At 38.7% G+C, this 23,018-nt stretch overlaps 1 protein-coding gene across 1 annotated transcript; it reads left to right on the top strand.

Moving 5' to 3' along the window:
* Positions 1-410: 410 nt before the first annotated feature.
* LOC112757198 (uncharacterized) lies at positions 411-1,199 on the top strand. Its single transcript, XM_025805808.1, has 2 exons — positions 411-547; positions 650-1,199. Exons 1-2 carry the CDS (start codon positions 411-413, stop codon positions 1,197-1,199), a joined length of 687 nt encoding a protein of 228 aa, XP_025661593.1.
* Positions 1,200-23,018: the final 21,819 nt, after the last annotated feature.

Below are 23,018 nucleotides of genomic sequence, written 5' to 3'. Positions count from 1 at the left end.
AGTTTAGAAACTATACTTACAATGCGATTATATTTGTAAATTTCTTTACTAGCAGAAATCTAATCGTCAAGCACGTTTCGAATAATTAGTATGTTGAATTTACTGCTTATCAGCTGGCAGGAGAGGCCCAGCACTGGTGTCAAGCTGAGTGCTGCTTGCTACAACTTCAGAATGTCGATGTTCCATGGGACGTATTCCAAACGGCCTTTTATAAGAAGTATTTTCCTGAGTTTGCAAGGGAAGCGAAGGAGATGGAACTGATGTAGTTGACGCAAGGTTCCCTATCTGTGGCGGACTACACCAACAAGTTTGAGGAGCTTTGTAGATTTTCAAGGGTATGTCAGGGTGCCCCAGAGACCTACAAGAGCTGGAAGTGCATCAAGTAGCAGAGGGGTTTGAAGGATAGCATTATGACTGCTATGGCTCCTATGGAGATCCATGTCTTCTCCGACTTAGTGAACAAAGCAAGGGTGGTTGAGGAGTATGCCAAGACGGTAGCTTCATCCAAGGAAACTCACGGAGGGAGTTCTAGTCGAGGACGCGGCAAGTATTTCCATCCTAGAGGACAAAGCTTCAAGAGAGAAGGAGGTTTTGACTTGTGTGCATTGTGGACATTTTCATCTATATGACTCTTGCAAGATTGGTATAGGTGGTGCTTCAACTATGGCTTGCCTGGTCATTTTGCGAAGGATTGCACCCGTGGGAAGAACCAAAGTGCGGGTCAGAGTCAGCACCAGGGGCGAGTGTTTGCTGTGAATACCAAGGATGCTTCCAAGGTAGATCCGTTGATGAGAGGTATATGTCTAATTGGTGATAAATCCTTAGTTGCATTATATGATACTGGAGCATCACATTCATTTATTTTGTTTGCTAAGGTTGAGGAACTAGGTTTGAAAGTGTCAGAGTTAGTGTTTGATCTGCATGTACATACTCTGCATCAGACGGTTATGACTAGGTCAAGGTGTAGCCAAAATGGTTTCAAGCTCAAGGGTAGAGACTTTGTGCATGATTTGATCTGTTTGCCAATGATTGGATTGGAGATGATTTTGGGATTTGATTGGTTTTCAAAGAACCGAGTTTTGTTGGATTGCTTTGAGCGGTCAATTCGATTTATGCCGGAAGGAGAAAATGGAGCAGTGGTAGCTGCAGGGTATTACCTGAACTCTGTAATGGTGCATTGTAGTGGGGAAGAGTGTTAGGGTTATATTCTGTTGGCTTCTAATGCATTGGGTGATGCCCAGAACTTAGATAAGATACCGGTGGTTAGAGATTTTCCGGAGGTGTTCCCGGAAGATATCCCTGAATTCCCACCTCAAAGGGAAATTGAATTTACGATTGAATTGGTGCCGGGGAGCCAGACCAGTGTCAATTGTATCGTATAAAATGGCTCCGATAGAGCTAGCAGAGTTAAAGACTCAGTTGGAACTGCTTCTGAACAAGAGGTTCATTCGACCAAGTGTATCACTGTTGGGAGTGCCAATTTTATTGGTAAAGAAGAAGGATGGAGGATGTGACTGTGTGTGGATCATCGACAGTTGAACAAAGTGACTATGAAGAACAAGTACCCACTGCCAAGGATAGATGACTTGATGGATCAACTGCAAGGAGCTAGTATGTTTTCCAAGATCGAGTTGAGATCCGGTTACCATCAAATAAGGGTGAAAGAGGATGATATCCCTAAGACTACGTTCAGGACGCGCTATAGACACTACGAGTTTGCGGTGATGTCCTTTGGGTTAACGAATGCACCTGCTGTTTTCATGGATTACATGAACAGAGTGTTTCATCCCTTTTTGGACAAATTCGTGGTGGTTTTCATAGACGACATCTTAGTTTACTCTAAGATGGCAAAGGAGCATGAGGAACACTTGAGGATTGTGTTGCAAATCTTAAAGGAGCAGAAATTGTATGATAAGTTATCGAAGTGCGAGTTCTGGAAGGACGAAGTAAGGTTCCGAGGTCACGTGGTGAGCAAAGAAGGGATAGTCGTAGATCCTTCGAAGGTAGAAGCAGTAATGAAATGGGAAAGATCGACGACTGTGACAGAAGTCAGGAGCTTTCTGGGCTTAGACGGATATTACCGGAGATTTATTGAAGGGTTTTCCCGGATTGCACTACCGATGAATAAATAACAAGGAAAGAAGCGCCTTTTGTTTGGACGTTGGAGTTTGAAGAGAGTTTTCAGACTTTGAAGCAAAAGCTAACTTCAGCACCTGTTTTAATCTTGCCAGAACCGCATGAACCATTCGAAGTATACTGTGATGCTTTCTTGAAGGGTTTGGGTTGCGTGTTGATGAAACACCAGAATGTGGTGGCTTACGCATCGCGCCAGCTGAGACCACATGAGCTAAATTACCCAACTCATGACTTGGAGTTAGCGGCGATTGTGTTTGCATTGAAGATTTGGAGGCACCACTTGTACGGAGTGAGGTTTAGTGTCTTTTCTGATCATAAGAGTCTCAAATACATCTTTGATCAGAAAGAGCTAAATATGCGTCAGGGGAGGTGGATGGAGTTGCTAAAGGATTATGATTTTGAACTGAGTTATCATCTTGGCAAGGCGAATGTGGTTGCAGACGCATTGAGTCGGAAATCTTTAACCATAGCTTGGATGAGGATCAAGGAAGAGGAGTTAGTGGATAAGTTCGTGGATCTTAAGTTGGATATCGGTGAAGTTTCCGGAAGGGTTTGTTTGAATCAGTTATAGATTTCAAGTACATTTAAGATGGAGATTCAAAAGGCTCAGCAAGATGAACAGAAGCTTCAGCAATTGTTACAACCAGTTGGTGAGAAGAGGCTTGGAGAATTCACCAAGGATGAGGAAGGGTTGTGGATTTATAAGGGGAGAATTTGCATACCAGATGTTAGGAGTTTGAGGCAAGATTTGTTGTCAGAAGCTCACAACAGTGGGTTTTCCATTCATCCCAGAAGTACGAAGATGTATTATGACATAAAGAAGATGTTCTGGTGGCTTGGGATGAAAGGTGATGTAGCAACCGTGGTATCCAAGTGTCTGACATGTCAGAAAGTGAAGATAGAACATCAAAAATCATCGGGAATGTGACAGCCACTTGAGATTCCTCAGTGGAAGTGGGAAGGAATTTTCATGGACTTTGTGACCAGTTTACCAAGGACAAGGTCGGTATTTGATACGATTTGGGTGATCGTGGATCGCTTAACCAAATCCACTCATTTTCTGCCTATCTGAATAAGTTGTTCAATGGAGGAGTTGGCGAGGTTGTATATCAAGGAGATAGTAAGGTTGCATGGTGTTCCATCGAGCATAGTGTCGGACTATGATCCCCGATTCACATCAAGGTTTTGGGGAGCTTTTCAAAGAGCTTTTGGTATGAAGCTATGTTTCAATATCGCATATCATCCGCAAATTGATGGACAGTCGGAATGAACTATTCAGACATTAGAAGATATGCTGAGAGCATGTGTGTTGGATCTACCCGGGAGTTGGGATCGTTAAATGCCATTGGTGGAGTTTACATACAAAAATAGCTTTCATGCGAGCATAGGGATGGCTCCGTATGAGGCCTTGCATGGACGGAAGTGCTAATCTCCACTCTGTTGGTATGAATCTAGTGAAGCAAGTGTTTTGGGTCTTGATTTGATAGTGGAGACTACTGAGAACATTAAGAAGATTTGTGCAAGGATGTTAACTGCTCAGAGTCGACACAAGAATTATGCGGACCAAAGAAGGAAACCGTTAGAGTTTGAAGTGGGAGAACATGTATTTCTGCGGGTTACACTAATAACTGGGATTGGAAGAGCGATAAAGACCAAGAAGTTGAATCCGAGGTTCATTGGACCGTTTGAGATTCTGAAGAGATTCGGGCCGGTGGCGTATCAAGTTGCTTTACCACCTCATCTGTCTAACTTGCATGACGTATTCCACGTGTCACAACTCGGTAAATACACGTTGGATGCAGCTCATGTGTTGGAGCCCGAGTCGGTTGAGTTGAGGGAGAACTTAACTTTCCAAGTAACACCAGTGAGGATCGACGACACTAGTGTGAAGAAGCTGCGAGGAAAGGAAGTTTCATTGGTTAAAGTTGCTTGGGAGCAAGCAGGGGTTGAAGAGCACACTTGGGAATTCGAGTCTGAGATGCGAAAGGATTACCCCCGAGCATTTCTCAGGTAATTCAAATTTTGAGGGCAAAATTTCTTACTTGGTGGGGAGAATGTAAGAACCGCAACTAATCAATCGGTTAATTAAGTGATTATATATTGCCCAAATTAGACTTCGAAAAGTTAGAAAGAGAATTTGAGGATTTAAAGGTGATTTTTTAGACTCAGTAGGTCTTTCTGAGTCAAAAAATGTGTTTCCTGTGAAAAACTGTGAAAAACCGTGAACCGGTAGTTGAACCGGTTGAACCGGTTCAAGTCTGCTCGGTACCGCACAAGAAGAAGTGAAAACTGTCAAAAACCTTAGAAAACATTAGAAATGGAAAATCGGGCGTTAATTTTAAAGGGTTTGGCCCGAAGTTGGGCCAAACGGGCTAAAAATATTAACGAGTTGGACCGGGCCCAAGTTGGGCCCAAGCCCAACATATATAAAGTTCATTTAATGAAGCCTTACCTTCTCACAAACACACACACATTAGAAATTGAAAGAGGGAGAGGAGAAGAGATTGAGCATTATTCATCATCATCTTCCCAAGCTCATATCTTGAGCTATAGAGCTCCAATCGCCGCACCATTTACGGCTACGCGTTCCTTGTGAAGAGCTCTACAAAACCCATATAAGAAACTGGTAAGAAAATCTCGAATCCCTCTTAGTTCTTCTCTCCAAAATTTCGGTTTTAAGGCTTTGGGATTAAGTGAGTTTTTGTGATTTTGGATGTTTAGGTTCACTCTAATCCTTGCTTAGCATTGGGTTTTGACTTCCAAAGCTATTGGGAAAGGTAAGAGCTCTTGAACCTTTGTGAGATTATGTTTATGTTGAACCCTAGTTTGATTTGTGGTGATTTATATGTATATAGCTTGATTATTGTGAGTTTGGGAGATATTGGAACATATTGGTGCTTGTTGAAGTGGAATTGAAAGCTTGGTTTGGAATTGAGAGCTTGCTTGTGCTCATTTTGGGTCTTGGTGCATATAGAGAATTGGCCAAGGTATGGTATCGGTTTCCTCTATGTAGTATATAATATTCATGGACACTTAGGCTAGTGACCCATAGGATATGTTTGGAATTTATATGTTGTTGATGATTGTTTGGGTTGTTGATGTTATGACTGTTGATTAAGATAACGATGTTGAAATGTGATGTATGATGAACTTGTATGAATGTGCATTTTTAATCATTAATATGGAGTATGAATGAGTTGATGAGGAAGATTGATATTGATGAAATGAGAATCTGTGAATGTGTTGGTGGGAAATTGCATGATATGTTGTATATTGATATTCAAGGTTGAGAATGTTGAAATGTAAAGTAAAAAGTAGTAAAAATGGTGCAATATGTCTTAGAGTGTGGATTTTGATGAGGAATGGGGTTTGGAATGGTGCTATTTGGTTTTGCTTGGTTTAAGTTGTGAAATTGAGAACTTTGGTGAATTGTGAACGTTTGGTAAAGGTTGGTTTTTGGTGAACTTTGTCTGATCATAACTTTGCCTCGATTTTCAAAATTTGTTGAAATTGGTTTAGAATTAAAGCTTATTGAAAACCCTTCAAATCAATATAAAGTTTGTAAAATTTGGGTTTTTGTAAAGGAAGTTATGATCATTCAAAGTTGGTGTTAAAAATCTGAAATTCGGCAAAGTTGCAGAATTTTATGATTTCTGGTATGTGCGCACGCATAGCCTTGTGCGCACGCACAACTCTGCAAAAATTTTAACCTGTGCGTATGCACACGCAGAGGCAGGCAGTCTGTGCACAGCGTTAACACAGCTTGTGCGCGAACATACCCAAGGAAGAATTGCAACCTGTGCGTACGCATAGCCCTATGCGTACGTACACGTTGGGAAGGCCAATCTGTTGGAGGCGCTGGCACAGGTTGTGGGAGCGACCAGACATTAAAAATTTTGACACCTGTGCGTACGCACACCTTTGAAAACTCTTCTGGGCATGCGCACGCACACCCCTGTGCATACGCACACGCCCTGTTTCTCAAATTTTACTTTGTTTTCAACTATTCTACCTTCCAAACAAGGTTGAAAGCTTCTCTAGCACTATTTTAGGACTTTTGGGCCTAGTTTTGGACATTTATAACATTGGGAAAGAATTTAATGGCTTTAGATGATATTATTTGGAAAATTTAGAAAATAGAGGCCTGGGTTTCTGACGTGTTGAGGATGGTTTGATGTTATGTGATGAATGGTTGATGTATGAGATGCGAATTAAGGAACTGTTGAGTTCGGAATAAAAATGTGAATTGACAGTGGTTGAGATGAGTCGAGGACTCGAATGTGTGATGAGGAATCACTGATGTATTGAAACTGTTTTCTGAAAAACCACTGCACTATTATTTTATAATGAGATTATGAGACGCTATGCGCCCGGCAGGGACGGCGGTTGGATCCCGCCTGTCGAGGTAGCGGTGGTGGTGTAAGGGACGATGGTTCATCCTGATGACAAGTCATCTTAGCCTAGTTTCACTAGCCTTTTTCTTTTATTTTCAATTGATTTATGCACTTTCTTGAGCCATAAGCAAGCCAATTGGGTAGATTTTCATGCTTCCTTTGATTTAATCAACCATAGATGAATTAATGCAATTTCATGAGGTTTTATGCTATAATTGTCACATATTATGAAAGAATGAATATCTCATGATTTTGAGCATAGCTTTGATGTGTTTGGTTTATTAATGATAGGTGAAGAAAGCTTGGAGAAAGGTTGAAGCAAGAAGGAATGGCTAGGAGGAAGAGAGGACAAAAAGTTTGAGCAAAAGTTTGCCTCAAACTTTAGCTCAAACTTTTGGAATAAGTGAAAACGAACCAGGGAGCAAAAAGCTTGACCAAAAGTTTGCCTCAAACTTTTGTGCAAACTTTTGGGCAAAAAGCTTGAGCAAAAGTTTGCCTCAAACTTTTTGGCAAACTTTTGGCATCACAAATCAACACCCTGGAGAGCAAAAGTTTGCGCCAACGTTTGCCTCAAACTTTTTGGCAAACGTTGGCGCCATGAACAACCTGGAGAGCAAAAGCTTGCGCCAACGTTTGCCTCAAACTTTTTGGCAAACGTTGGCGCCATGAGTGTGCAAGGGGGAGCCAACGTTTGAGCAAAAGTTTGACCCCAAACTTTGGCTCAAACGTTGGTAGCAGCAAGGATGGGGTGGATGATATGAAAAGTTTGAGTAAAAGTTTGCCTCAAACTTTTACTCAAACTTTTACTCAAGCTTACATGATTCCAAACTCGGTTCACTTCGGTCCTTCTCCAAACTCCAAGAGCAATCAACCAAGGCCTCTATCAACCCAATTCCATCAAGAGCAAAGGCCCAATTGAAGGCTTGAATACCATTTGAAGAAAGTGTATAAATAGCATAGGATTTAAGTTTTTGGGGAGCTTTTCTTTTCGGTTTTGATTAGGACACTTAGTAGAGAGCTCACTTTACATTTCTTGGCATTGTTGTTTTAATTCAAGAGAATTTGGGAGGAGAATTGATCTCTCTTCTTCCTTGTTCTTGCCCAGCACTCTTTACATTTTCCTTGTCTTGGATCTTGGGTTGGAGAATTAAAGGAAATCTGTTTCAATCTCATCCTGAGATCTCTCTGTTTCATTTCACTCCATAATTGAATTTCCATTTTGGTTAATTGCTTCTGTCTTCTACTTTCTCTGCAATTTACAATTTACAATTCCTTTGCAATTGTTCTTGTTGGATCTAGGAAGGCATTAAGATCTAGACTTGGTTATCTAGTCTCTTGAGTCCAGAGATCTGAATTCTCATTTTACTTTCTCTGTTTAACGCTTTTCATGCTCATTTACAATTCTGTTTTTAGATCCGATTCAATCCAAGTCATCTTCTATTTCTCTATTTGTTGAATTTAATTTTTTCCTTGTTTAATTTCTGCAAATCCAATTCCCAATTCCCTTTACAATTCAAGCCATTTACATTTCTTGCACTTTAAGATTCTACAATTTATATTTCTTGCGTTCTAAGTTTCTGCCATTTAATTTCTTGTTCTTTAAGATTCAGCACTTTAAATTTCAGTTCTCTTTAATTTCATGCAATTTACCCATTCCCTTTACTTTCTATGCAATTCAAATTCTGCAAATCACAAATCTCTCAACCAAATCTTGATTCGCTTGACTAAATCAACCATTAAACTAAAATTGCTCAATCCTTCAATCCCTGTGGGATCGACCTCACTCCCGTGAGTTATTATTACTTGATGCGACCCGGTGCACTTGCCGGTGAGTTTTGTGTCGGATCGTTTTTCGCACATCAAGTTTTTGGCGCCGTTGCCGGGGATTTGATTAGATTGACAATGATTAAGTGAGGTGGTGATCTAGATCTAGCATTTTTATTTCCTGTTTCCCTAATTTTTGACTAACACGCTAACTGTTTGAAATTTTGCTTAAACTAAACTTCGTTCTAGCAATAGACTGAAGAGTTACTGGTGGTGTTTCTTATGTTTTATTTGTATGTCAGGTACAGGGAGATCCATTCCTGTTTTATCTGAAACTGACCAGAGAACTCTTAGAAGGTTGAGCAGAGCTGAAAGAGAGAAAAATATTATTGGAGAGGAAGAATCTGAGGAAGAATATCACGAGATGGAAGGAGATCCATCTAATCCAGGAGGAGGGGTTAACAATAACCCACAGCAGAGGAGAGTATTGGCCTCCTATACCTTTGCAAATGCTAGACATTGTGGAAGCAGCATTCTCACCCCTAATGTCAATGCAAATAACTTTGAATTGAAGCCACAACTCATTACATTGGTCCAAAACAACTGTTCATTTGGGGGAGGACCATTGGCGGATCCAAATCAACATCTATCTACCTTCTTAAGGATTTGTGACACTGTCAAGTCCAATGGCGTGAATCCTGAAACTTACAAGCTTCTGCTGTTCCCGTTCTCATTAAGGGACAAGGCCGCACAATGGCTTGAAACTTTTCCTCAAGGAAGCATCACTAGCTGGGATGACTTGATAACTAAATTTCTGGCCAAATTCTATCCACCTCAAAGAGTCATCAGGCTGAAGACTGAGGTGAAAACATTCACGCAATTGGATGCTGAAAATCTGTATGAAGCATAGGAGAGATACAAGGCTCTGCTGAGGAAATGTCCACCAGAAATGTTCACTGAGTGGGACAAGCTACAGAACTTCTATGAAGGACTCACTCTAAAGGCTCAAGAATCACTTGACCACTCAGCTGGAGGATCATTGCAACTGATGAAAACAGCAGAAGAAGCTCAAAATCTTATTGACATGGTGGCCAACAATCAATATTTCTTTGTTCATCAAAGAAATCGCCAACCATCACAAAGGAGAGGAGTAATGGAGCTAGAAGGAGTGGACTCAATCTTGGCTCAAAACAAGATGATGCAGCAGCAAATTCAACAACAATTTGAGCAAATGGCCAAGAGGATTGATAGCCTCCAAGTTGCAGCAGTTAACACAAGCCAACCATCATCCACATGGGGGCAAAATGAAGAAACTCAAGAAGAACAACAACAAGAGCAAGTACAGTATATGCACAACCAAGGACCAAATGAAGTGTATGGTGATACATACAATCCATCCTGGAAGAACCACCCAAACCTCAGATGGGGAGATAATCACACCCAAAACCAACAACCATGGCAGAGGAACTCAAACCAAAACAACCCAAGAAGCAACCAAAACCACAACCAGCAGCAAACTAACCAGAACCCCTACAGAAAACCTCAAAACAACTACCCCAACCCAACCAGTACCAATCCAATAACCAACCCACCAACCAAAATGCCTACCATCCACCATCCACATCTCACAACCCACCACAAGCATCGCCTGAATCTCAAAGACTCACTAACTTGGAGATCTTGATAGACAAAATGTTGAAACACCAGGAAATGACAACCAAGAACCATGAAGCCTCCTTGAAGAGCCTAGAGAGGCAAATTGGGCAAATCTCCAAACAGATTTCTGTTGAGAGACCTTCAAGCTCACTACCGAGTGACACAATCCCAAATTCTAAGGAAGAATGCAAGGCAATACAATTAAGGAGTGGGAGAACATTGATGAGCAACAATGACATTACAAAGAAGCAAGCAGAGAGCAGCAAAAGGCCAATAGAAGATGAGGAGCAAACAAAGGAAGATGAAGCCAAGAATCAAGTTGTGATGCCAAACAAGAGCACTGAGAAACTCAAAGAGAAGGATAACCAGTCACACAGTTCAAAAGAAGTGATTTAGGGACAGCAGCAAGTAGGAAAGAGCATCACACCTCCACTGCCATATCCCCAGAAGTTCAACAAAGAGGCTAAGGACCAACATTTTCATAAGTTCCTTGAGACTCTCAAGAAGCTGGAGATCAATATTCCCTTGGCTGAAGCACTTGAGCAAATGCCTCTGTATGCCAAGTTTTTGAAGGAGCTTATCAATAAGAAAAGAAGTTGGGATGAGAAAGAAACCATACTGCTTACTGAGGAATGCAGGGCCTTGATTCAAAAAGGGCTTCCTCCGAAGCTTGAGGACCCAGGGAGCTTCTTGCTGCCTTGCACCATTGGGGAATTAACCATCACTAAAGCAATGTGCGATCTAGGAGCAAGTATCAACTTAATACCATCCTCCTTGGTGAAAATGCTGCGTATAGAGGAAGTTAAACCGGTACAGATATCTCTAGAGCTAGTAGATAAGTCAACGGTATACCCCAGGGGTATGATTGAAAACCTTCTGGTCAAGGTGGACAATTTCATATACCCTGCAGATTTTGTGGTTCTAGATTCAGATGGGGATGATGGTGACTCTATTATACTGGGAAGGCCATTCTTGGCCACTGCTAGAGCTATCATAGACATAGAGCAAGGAGAACTAACTCTCAGGATGCATGATGAGAGTGTCACTCTGAAGGTATTACCAGAAGCCCAGTTTAGTAATAAGAGGAAGGACTCTATGGAAATTGACAAGGTGATTCACAACAATATCCCAAGGCAGAAGATTGTACAGAAGGATGAAAAAGTCCAAGAGGATATTTGAGTATTAGCCACTGAAGAGAGAAATCCCCAAGGTAAGCCTACAGCCATAAAAGAAAGATCAACAAAAAAGGGGATGAAACGCAGAAACAAAACAAAAAGGGGTTGGAAGAATAGGAAGATTCCAACAGAGGGGCTTTCCAAAGGTGACAAAGTGCAATTGATATATCAACAACTGGGAGCAATCCAACAGACTGTTGACTATTACACTGTCAGCAACATACTCTCGTTGGAACATGCTAAAATTGAACACCAGAGAACAAAGAGGAGGATCACAGTCAGGGGAGACAAGTTGAGGCACTACAATCCTCAACCACCATAAAAGAAAGCTCCAATGTCAAGCTAGTGACAATAAAGAGGCGCTTGTTGGGAGGCAACCCAACCTGAGGTAGTTTTCTTTTCATAGCCTTTTCAATAAAAATGTTGAATAATTGGTATGTATTGCAAGGAGCTAAGTTTGGTGTTGCACACCAAAACAATTTAAGGGAGAATGAAGGATTCTAAGTTTGGTGTTCCACCAAAACCTCATTTGAAAAGCACATTCTCACCTCCTGCACAATACTAGCTCTAAGCAATCAAACAGGTTATTCACTTACTTAACTGATTTCTAGTTTTAATTTTATAACCTTTAGTAAGGAAACAAGATTTTACATATAGTCAACCTGTTGCATCAGAGGAAGTGGCAAGGAATTAAGTTTGGTGTTCCCACACCAAATCAAACCCAGAAGCCACACTCAATTCATGCATACTAACCAGTCACCTAAGGGCTTGAGAAGCAAGCAACTTTTGAGAATGCAGGGAACTCACTACAATTTGAAGACACTATGCATCATAACTCAAAAGGGCACAACAGAAGGAAGAACAAAGGAACTGCAAACCAATAGGTGGTATCTACACTTAACTCTTACTGTTGAAAAATGCTTTGACTTGTGTCTTGCTAAAGTGTTCATCTAGTACAAGTAGAATCACTCTTAAAATAAGTAAGCTAGCCTATGTGTGTGCTTGTATGTTTACTTTCACTGAACAAAAAGCATGCTTTGTCCCCTGCATCTTCAATTCAATAAAAGAAATGTTTGAAAGTGAAGTGAGATAGTTTTCTGTTAGATAGAAGTATAATAAAAGTAAGTGGTGGTATGTGTGTGTGATTGTATAATAGCTCACTTTTAGTGAATAAAAGAACTAGGATGTCTCCCTCTAAGTAGAAAGTGGCCTACTGTCTATGAATCTCAATCAAATAAAAAAATTCTTGGTTAGAAAGAAAAACAAAAACAAAAACAAAAAGAGAGAAGAAAATCCAAAAATGGCAACAGAACAAAAGAAAAACAAAAAGAAACAAAGCTAGACACCAATAGCTTGAACCTTAGAATATATGCCTGTGGTGTCTTTGTACTAGGATCTGCTTGGATTTTTAAGCTCTTTGGAGTGCATCAACACTTGGTGACTTGGGTTAACTAACCCGGGATCATCAGCTGAAAGTCCACTATCAAGAGCAACCTAACTACAAGGCATTTAGTAGCCCAAAGAGGTGCTGGGCATCAATGTTTTAAGAAGGAATGTGAGCCAAGTGTCTATAGTGAATAATGTGTCAAGTATAAAGAAAAGAAAATGAACTTGCTACACATGACACTCAAATAAAGCTTATGAACAAAATAATAGCCAAGGATAAAGGAATAATGAGAGGTCATAGCAGTATGTTACTTGAAGCTTGAAGGAGACTTTCTAGGCTTAAGAGTCAATAAGAAGTGAGTGTTTACATATCCACATAAAATCCCATGAACTACCAATAACACTCTACTAGCATGAACTTCCTCTTCCATTTCATTCTTTCTTCTCAATAAATCTTTTCTTGCTTGGGGACAAGCAAGCTTTAAGTTTGGTGTTGTGATGACAAGTCATCTTAGCCTAGTTTCACTAGCCTTTTTCTTTTATTTTCAATTGATTTATGCACTTTCTTGAGCCATAAGCAAGCCAATTGGGTAGATTTTCATGCTTCCTTTGATTTAATCAACCATAGATGAATTAATGCAATTTCATGAGGTTTTATGCTATAATTGTCACATATTATGAAAGAATGAATATCTCATGATTTTGAGCATAGCTTTGATGTGTTTGGTTTATTAATGATAGGTGAAGAAAGCTTGGAGAAAGGTTGAAGGAAGAAGGAATGGCTAGGAGGAAGAGAGGACAAAAAGTTTGAGCAAAAGTTTGCCTCAAACTTTAGCTCAAACTTTTGGAATAAGTGAAAACGAACCAGGGAGCAAAAAGCTTGACCAAAAGTTTGCCTCAAACTTTTGTGCAAACTTTTGGGCAAAAAGCTTGAGCAAAAGTTTGCCTCAAACTTTTTGGCAAACTTTTGGCATCACAAATCAACACCCTGGAGAGCAAAAGTTTACGCCAACGTTTGCCTCAAACTTTTTGGCAAACGTTGGCGCCATGAACAACACACCCTGGAGAGCAAAAGCTTGCGCCAACGTTTGCTCAAACTTTTTGGCAAACGTTGGCGCCATGAGTGTGCAAGGGGGAGCCAACGTTTGAGCAAAAGTTTGACCCCAAACTTTGGCTCAAACGTTGGTAGCATCAAGGATGGGGTGGCTGATATGAAAAGTTTGAGTAAAAGTTTGCCTCAAACTTTTACTCAAACTTTTACTCAAGCTTACATGATTCCAAACCCGATTCACTTCGGTCCTTCTCCAAACTCCAAGAGCAATCAACCAAGGCCTCTATCAACCCAATTCCATCAAGAGCAAAGGCCAAATTGAAGGCTTGAATACCATTTGAAGAAAGTGTATAAATAGCATAGGATTTAAGTTTTTGGGGAGCTTTTCTTTTCGGTTTTGATTAGGACACTTAGTAGAGAGCTCACTTTACATTTCTTGGCATTGTTGTTTTAATTCAAGAGAATTTGGGAGGAGAATTGATCTCTCTTCTTCCTTGTTCTTGCCCAGCACTCTTTACTTTCCTTGTCTTGGATCTTGGGTTGGAGAATTGAAGGAAATCTATTTCAATCTCATCCTGAGATCTCTCTGTTTCATTTTACTGCATAATTGAATTTCCATTTTGGTTAATTGCTTCTGTCTTCTACTTTCTCTGCAATTTACAATTTACAATTCCTTTGCAATTGTTCTTGTTGGATCTAGGAAGGCATTGAGATCTAGACTTGGTTATCTAGTCTCTTGAGTCCAGAGATCTGAATTCTCATTTTACTTTCTCTGTTTAACGCTTTTCATGCTCATTTACAATTCTGTTTTTAGATCCGATTCAATCCAAGTCATCTTCTATTTCTCTGTTTGTTGAATTTAATTTTTTCCTTGTTTAATTTCTGCAAATCCAATTCCCAATTCCCTTTACAATTCAAGCCATTTACATTTCTTTCACTTTAAGATTCTGCAATTTACATTTCTTGCGTTCTAAGTTTCTGCCATTTAATTTCTTGTTCTTTAAGATTCAGCACTTTAAATTTCAGTTCTCTTTAATTTCATGCAATTTACCCATTCCCTTTACTTTCTATGCAATTCAAATTCTGCAAATCACAAATCTCTCAACCAAATCTTGATTCGCTTGACTAAATCAACCATTAAACTAAAATTGCTCAATCCTTCAATCCCTGTGGGATCGACCTCACTCCCGTGAGTTATTATTACTTGATGCAACCCGGTGCACTTGCCGGTGAGTTTTGTGTCGGATCGTTTTCCGCACATCACATCCCGCTTGCGTTGAGATGTGAGGTCTGTGGCAAGAGTATCCCGCTCGCATCCCTTTGAATGAATAGAGCGTGCAAGCACAAAATCCTGGACAGTAATCCGAGCACTATATCTCGAGGGTTCCCATATGAGGATTCCGAAGGGTGACGTCTCCATGGAGATGTGTCGGGTTGGCAGTTGAACCGACAATGTGATATCACAGCCAGTAGGACAGGCATTCATCATATGCATTTTCTATCTATTTGTTTGCTTTGACTACTTGTAATGGCTTGCCTATTTGTATAACATGCCTAATTGCTATTTGAATTAATTGCCTTATATGCCAATACTTGTGTTTTACTTGCATTGTATATAATTGTGTTTTCTACTGGGATTGAGGAGGTTCGGAAGGCGGTGGCAATGGGCACATGGAGGATAGGTTGGTGAAGGCTGTGGGATAACGGTGTTTGGTTAGAGTAGAAATCTCCTAGGATAGATTACCCGGTTTATTTATGTTAAGGTTTTTATAACTATGCTTATCTGTTTTAGTATGTTTTAAGTTTGAATTCTTGTGATGAATATGGAATCTAAGATTGCCTTTGGTGTCCCGGGCTCTTATATCCTACATCACTGGGCACTGTTATCATACTGAGAAGCTCCAGTTCTCATACTATATTCTGTTGTATTTTTTCAGATGCAGGTCGCAACCCACCTCGGTGAGTTGTCTGGTTGGTGACAAAAGCGGAGGATCCGGATATCTTTTTGAGTCTTTTTGGCTTATTTTGTATATGACTCTCACATTTGTATTTTGTTTTGCCTAGAGGCTTGTATTTGAGAGAACAAAATTGTATAAGCTGTTTTTACTGTCTGGTTCTTTTTGGTCTGTAAATAGCTAGCCGACTGAAACTCCGCGAGTCGTGGCTAGTTTAATATGATATTACATATACTTATCTTTTGGTATCTTATATCTGTTTCTTGTACCTTAAGTTAGTAGCTTCGATAGTACGTTAGCGCTTTTCGAATCCTGTTTTTGAGCTATATCCTTCATCGGGCTTCTAGACTATACTATTCTTTCTATATATTATATGTATGAGCTTAGAACTGTCGTAATATCTGATTATCCTTTGCTTTATGATACAAGGTAAAGTTTAGGCTAATTAGGGTGTTACACTTTCGAAATAAACTCGAGCTTGTTTCAGCGTCGTGTACAAATCCTAGATGTAACTCTCGACACGTTAGAACACGACTTATGAAGGCAGAAGATAAAACTGTGCGTATGTGACATCATGAGGAGTTGTGAAGCTTTGAATTTTGCAAATTGATTCGCAAGGATACACCGTTGGTGTGTACGACCAACTGTGAGGAGAGTTTTCAAACATGAAGGAGAAAATTAACTATAGCGCCAGTACTCGTGTTACTTGAACTTAACGAACCACTCAGCGATTTCTGCGATGCATTATTAAGGGTTTAGTTTGCATATTGATGTAACATCGGAACATGGTGGCTTATGCCTCATGGTATCTGAGACGTCATGAAGTGAACTTTTTTACGCATGACTTGGGGCTAGCGGCTGTTGTGTTTGCTTTGAGGATTTAGAGGCTTTACCTGTATGGAGTAAGGGTTTAGTGAGAGACTAGGACTTAACTTGAATTATCACCCTGGAAAGCTAAATGTAGTGACAGATATTTTGAGTAGGAAGTCCTTGAGTGTGGCTTGGAGGATGCTCTAGAAATAAGAGTTATTAAATAAGTTTGCGGATCTGAGGTTAGGAGTGGAGGATATGGCCGAATGTGTAAGTTTGAATAAGTTACAAATCACAAGTGATCTTAAGAATGATAGTCAGAAAGCACATGAAGAAAGTGAGGATCTATAGAAGATGTTAAGGTTTGTGGGACAAAGAAAACAAGAAGAGATTAAGAAGAATCGAGAAGGAGTTCGAAGGTGTAAGGAGAGAGATTGCATATCAAGTATAGGGAACACTTGCAAAAATGAGATATTGTCTGAAGCTCACAAGAGCAGATTTTTAATTTATCCAAGGAATGACAAAGATATGTCATTACTTGAAAGAGAGATTGAGGCAACTAAATTTTGAGGGTAAAATTTTTAATTAGGTGGGTAGGATGTAAGACCCGGAAAAAATTATAAAAGGATTATTTGGATAATTAATCATTAAATTAAAATAGTTAAAATGTGCCTGGACAGAGTCAAAAATTTAAAGTTAGGAATTTAAAATTTTAACGATGATATTTCGATTCGAAAAATTTTTCCGAGAGGAAAAATATAATTTTTTTGTGGAAAAACACATATTGGTAACTTAACCGATAGTACTGGCTTAAGTTTGTCTGACATTTTAAGTGAGATAATTAATTCTGAGTGAAGAGAACTAAGAAATCAAAATTCATTATTGGAAAAGTAAAAATAATTAAAATACGAATTAAAACACTAGGTTTTAGCCAAAAGTTAGGCTAACGGGCTAAATCGAGTGAACCGGCCCAAGTAAGCCCAAGTCCCCAGTATAAATACCCCACAACACAAAAAATTCAACTCATTATCATCAAAGTGAGAAAGAGAGTTCGTGGAAGTGAAGGGAGAAAAGGGGAAGAACCAAAACCTAGAGCACTATTCACTTCAAATTTCAATCACTTATAACTTTTGATCCGAAATTTCGATTGACGAGCCGTTTCGGCCACTTGTCTGTCTCGAAATCCTCTTCAATTCTATCTAAGCCTTGTGATAAGAAACTCTAAAATTTTTTCCAAGTTTTCTTTTCTCTAGTAATTCACATTTTTTGTTTTGAGGGTGTTAAGATATTAGAATTTTGATTCTTTAGAGGTACTCTAGTGTGGATTCCAAGTGAGTTCCACCCCAAATTCGAGTGGATAAGGTAAAAAGTTGCTAAATTCCTGTGGTTAGTTGAATTTGATAAACTTTAGTGCTTGATTTTGGTACAATGTATGAATTTTAGATTGAATGTATGTTGATTTAGTTAATTGGATTGCTTGGAGTTGGACTCTTGTGGCTGAACTTGAAAGCTTAAGAGGAAGAAGTCCTTTTGGTAGTTTTAAGCTTAGAGAAAAATTAGCTAAGGTATGGTTTAAGTTTTATTTAAATTCCTTGGAATATGACATGAAGTCCTAGGCTAGATGCCCCTAGGAATATGATTAAATTGTAGGATTGGATGGAATTAAATGTTGTAATTGATGAAGTATTAATTTTGATTTTGAATTGGTAATTGGTTGTTTGAGTTGTAAGAATGTGGTATGAGTTACTTAGAAGTAAATAATTTTAAAAGAAAGTGATATGAGCTTGGTGATTGAGAATGATGAATTGATGAATTGTTGATTGATTGTTTATGATTTATGATTTTATGAATTTATGAATTGATGAAATTTGGACTGGAGGCTGTGGATTTTGGGCCTGAGGCTGGGAAATGTGAGTTTGGTAAGTGTGATGAATTGAATTGATGAGAATTTGATGTGGTTGTAATTGGGTTAGTATTTGTTGAAATTGATTGTTGATAAGTTAAGGATTGGTGAATTGTGAATGGAGATTATTACATTGAATAGATAGAAAGGTAGAGGATGAAGAAAATATATCTTGAGATTGGTTAGAAGTGAATTGGTATGGTTTTGAACTAGTTTGGATTGTAAATTCTTTGAAATTTGGCAAATTCTATTTTTAGGTCAAATGAATTTTTGACCAACTTTGGCGGACCGTAACCGAGTCCTCGGAGTTGAAAATTTATTGAAATTATATTTTTATGAAATTTTATTCAATGGTCTTCCAATGGTTCATGAATGGTTGAAAAATTATTTTTAACAAAAAAGTTATGCGTATTTGAAGTTTTTGATAAAAATTGAATTCTGCACCATATCAGCTTTTTGAAAACCAGGTATGCATGCATACGTGAAAACATCATGCGTACGCGAGCGTTTGGCTCGGCCAAGTGCTCTCCCATATGTGAACGTGGCTCATGTGTGCGACCATGTCTTTTTGACACGCATGCATATGTAGAGGGTGGTCCGCGTAAGCGACTTTTCCAATTTTCAACTCATGCGTGCGGGGGAGCCATGTGTACGCATGACCACCCAATTTTGCAGAAAATGTATTTTTTTTGTGTTTTTAACCATTCTTCGAGCCTTCTAAATTTCTGTAAACCCTATTATGAGTCTAAAGTCAGTGGAACAGAGGATAAAAGAGCTAGAAATAAGATTGAATGAGATTAAGACATGAGGATGACAGTTTATGTTTAAGGTAGGATAAGGAAGATGATTGAGTATGAATGAGATATGATGATAATAGTTTATGATTAAGACATAACGAGGATGATTATAAGAATGTGAGAGGAAGATGATTGAGTATGAATGAGATATGGTGATGACTAATGATGATTTTGATTATGAACGGAAAGAAATGCAATTGAGAAGGAAGTCGATAATAGAATAAACTTTGAATTGAGATGTACCTACCTGGGTAGATGCAGTAGAGTAATTCTACTTGTTCCACGATGTGGTTGAGATGTACTTGCTTAGGTAGATGCAGTGGCGTGGTTCCACTTGCTCCAGGTTTAGCGAGGATGATGGTTTCATCCCGCTCGCGGAGATTTTGAGTTTTAACTTGGCAAAGATCGTGGTGGTGTATCGCTTGAAAATTAATGTTTTTAGAAAATGTTGAATTTCATGAGTCTTCTTTTTTCTTTCATAGAAATATTTTTCTTCATAATTTATCTAGCCCAACCATTCTTTTAAACCCACCATCAGCTCAACAACACAAAAGAATATCCGTTTTTTCCTGCCCATTGAACCAACAAACCTCCAATAATTACATTCCATTACTCCATCCTCTCTTCACCTAATACCCACCACAACCGAGTCATCATCCCTTACTAGCCCTCTTCTGCTTTTAGTGACTCCATCAAGTCCCTCTTCTCCTACCTGTCCTGCATCTGAGCATCACCCCAACCTTCCCATCGTTATTTTATATTATCCTTGCACTCTGACTATGAGCCAAAGTCTTTTCAGGAAGCAAATATGTTATCCTATTGGCATAATGCTATGAGAGATTAGATGAATTATTTGCTTTGGAGTTAAACCAGAGTTGGTGTTTAGTTGATCATCCCCCTAATGTAAATTTCATCTGATGTAGGTGGATTTACAAGAGAAAATGGTGTCTTAACGGTTCCATTGAGCGATATAAGCTCGCCTTATGGCCAAAGACTTTGCTCAAATAGAGGGTGTGGACTTTTTTAAGATATTTTTTTTTGGTAGTGAACAACAATCAAAATTGTATTAGCTCTGCCTTCAGTTAAGAAACGGTCAATTCACCACCTGGACTTGAATAATTCTTTCCTACATGGAAAATAGACACAAGAAGTTTACATGGCTCTTCTTCATGGTCTTATTTCTAGTCGCTCAAACCAATGCTGTTGAATACTCAAATATACGGATTACACAAGATTTTGGGCATCAAGCGTATGCATGAAGCATGCGTACGCACAACACCCAGTTCACGTAGTACGTGAAATTTTGTACGTACAATGCCAAGGGCTAAATAGAGGAAGCAATTGAAGGATTTCAAGACCATGTACAACGTGGATTTGTTCACGTGCAACGTGGGCTATCCAAGGAACAATTTGAATTAGGAATTGGCTTCACATTGTACGTGAATCTTTCATATACAATGTGGGGTTATGGACACTTCCCAGGGGCCTTAATCTTGCCACAAGTCCTCCAATTTTTCATTATTCGCTTGGTCAATTCAAAGATCAACTTAAAATCCCACTAATCACAACATTTATTAAGGATTTGCAAGAAGATAAGATTGAAAGCTTCGATGGAGGCAATCATTAATTAGTTAGATTTGATTTATTTTAATTTGGATTCTGTTTAAGTTTTGAATTTGAATTTCATTAGGGTTAGATTTTAAGGAGGGGCGGTAGACATTTTGGAAGATCTTCTCTACTTCAGGCTATTTTTGTTTTTTTTTTCCTCAAAGATTTCTCTAAAGAACATGAGCAACTAATTCTCCTTGGTTAAGGTTAGAAGCTCTGTTGATTCCATAGATTAATATATTAGCTTTTCTACCTTTAATTTATGCATTGATATCTTTTCAAGAATAGGTTTTCACTCTTCATCCTAAAGGTTTTGAATATGTTGGGAAACAATTCTTCTCTGACTTGAATTCTTTTAACTTCTTGAAAAAATTGATTAATTAAATTAAGTTTGAAAACTAATTCTCACAAATTTTAAGTTTTGAAACTAGACTTGATAAGTGACATAAAATCAACTAGGGGAGATTCTTATAAATTGTGTGGTTTATGAATTAGTGAACGTGCTTAACTCTTTTCTTAAAGTATATATATAATTAGAAGGAATTATTAAACGAGAAGTCCGAAAAGGAATAAAAAGAAAATCCGCAATGCTTAGGTCGGCTAGGATTATAGAAATAAAAACAGTTGATAAAAATTTCTATCTCTCCTAAATATACAACATAGCCTCTATAGGTAAGTTCCCAAACAGTTAATATATACATACACATCTTTAATGTTTTTTAAGAGAGAGAGAAAGAGAGAGAGTGAGAGAGAGAGAGAGAGAGGAGAGAGAGAGAGAGTGAGAATGAGAGAAAGAGAGAGAGAGAGAGAGAGAGAGAGAGAGGGAGAGAGAGATCTAAATAAAATGAAATACAGAACTTAAGATAACTTCGCCGTCTTCCAAACAAACTCTAGCTCACTGCGAAGTATTAGGACCTGCATCTGAAAAAAAGTGGATATATGGGGAATGAGAACTCCCCCGACCCATCGGATTCTAGTACAGTAAAAATGTCAAATAAATACAATATAAGATAACAGGAAACACACTAAGCAATCTTAAACTTCACCCATCATTATTTCCATCCTAAGTTCTCACTATTCCGAAATCAGGCAACTATCATAAGAAATTCTAATATAACTCATCCTTATCCAAATTCCATGGTCTTCTAAATTCTAAACAGAACAGCCCTCAGCGTCAACTGACACCAGCATGAGGGACCTCTCAGATATACAAACACAAGCAAGGCAATTAAGTAATACACAAGTAAATTCAAATAAAGAAATTAGCATATAGTCATTTAATATGTACAAGTAAATAAACCATGGCAAGTAGCAAACCCAAACAAATCAATCAAATACAAATGATGCATGTCTGTCCTACTGGCCATGAGCTCACATGTCGATTACTTTGCCAGAACCTGACACATCTGATAGCTAATTCGGATATTGTGCTATTGAAAACTGGTGGGTGATAAACCACCACAATCTCCACCTAATAAGCGGTACACCACCATGATCCTCAAAAAATTTTATCTAATTATACAATTTTATATATTACTTTTTTTCTAAAATGTATGTATATACTTTTTAGAGTTATTTTGAATCAAATAACATATAAAAAGATATTAGAATCCTATAATTAAATAACTAAGGATTTTGTGAACTAGTTGATAAACCACTATTTTATGGTTTATCTTGTGCTAAATTGAGTGGTTTTATCAGTTCTTTGCACACTTATTCATACAAATTGCATAGTTTTAAAAATCCTTCCTAATTTTGTTCTATGATTGAAAACTTGCTTCCTAAGCCTTTAAATTGTATATTTTTTAATTCCCCTTTATACCATTCGATGCCGTGATCTGTGTGTTAAGTGTTTTCAGGCTGTTTAGGACAGGAATGGCTTAAAGGATAGAGAGGAAGCTTGCAAAAATGGAAGGAACACAAGAAACAAAGGAGATGACCAGCGAGGATCGACGTGCACGCATGGATCACACGTGCGCGTGTGGTGCACGGAATTGTGATCACACCTTTCACAACTCCGGTACAACTAACCAGCAAGTACACTGGGTCGTCCTAGTAATACCTTACATGAGTAAGGGTCGATCCCACGGAGATTGTCGGCTTGAAGCAAGCTATGGTCATCTTGTAAATCTTAGTCAGGCGGATTCAATTGGTTATGAGTTTTGATAATTGAAAGATAAATAAAACGTAAATTAAAATAAAGATACTTATGTAATTCATTGGTGGGAATTTCAGATAAGCATTTGGAGATGCTTTGTTACTTCTGAACCTCTACTTTCCTATTGTCTTCTTCCAATCATGCGTGCTCCCTTCCATGGCAAACTGTATGTTGGTGGAACACCGTTGTCAATGGCTACCATCCATCCTCTCGGATGAAAAATAC

This window comes from Arachis hypogaea, chromosome 16 (assembly GCF_003086295.3).
Source record: "Arachis hypogaea cultivar Tifrunner chromosome 16, arahy.Tifrunner.gnm2.J5K5, whole genome shotgun sequence".
NCBI lineage: Eukaryota > Viridiplantae > Streptophyta > Magnoliopsida > Fabales > Fabaceae > Arachis > Arachis hypogaea.
Note: the sequence above shows the minus strand (reverse complement) of the source record. Positions and strands in the feature narration are given on the sequence as shown.

Excerpts from the sequence above, each read along its gene's own strand:
- LOC112757198 (XM_025805808.1), top strand. The coding sequence starts at position 411 with ATGACTGCTATGGCTCCTATGGAGATCCATGTCTTCTCCGACTTAGTG. Across the intron at positions 548-649 it reads TCTAGTCGAGGACGCGGCAA|GTGGTGCTTCAACTATGGCT; the intron begins GTATTTCCATCC and ends AGATTGGTATAG.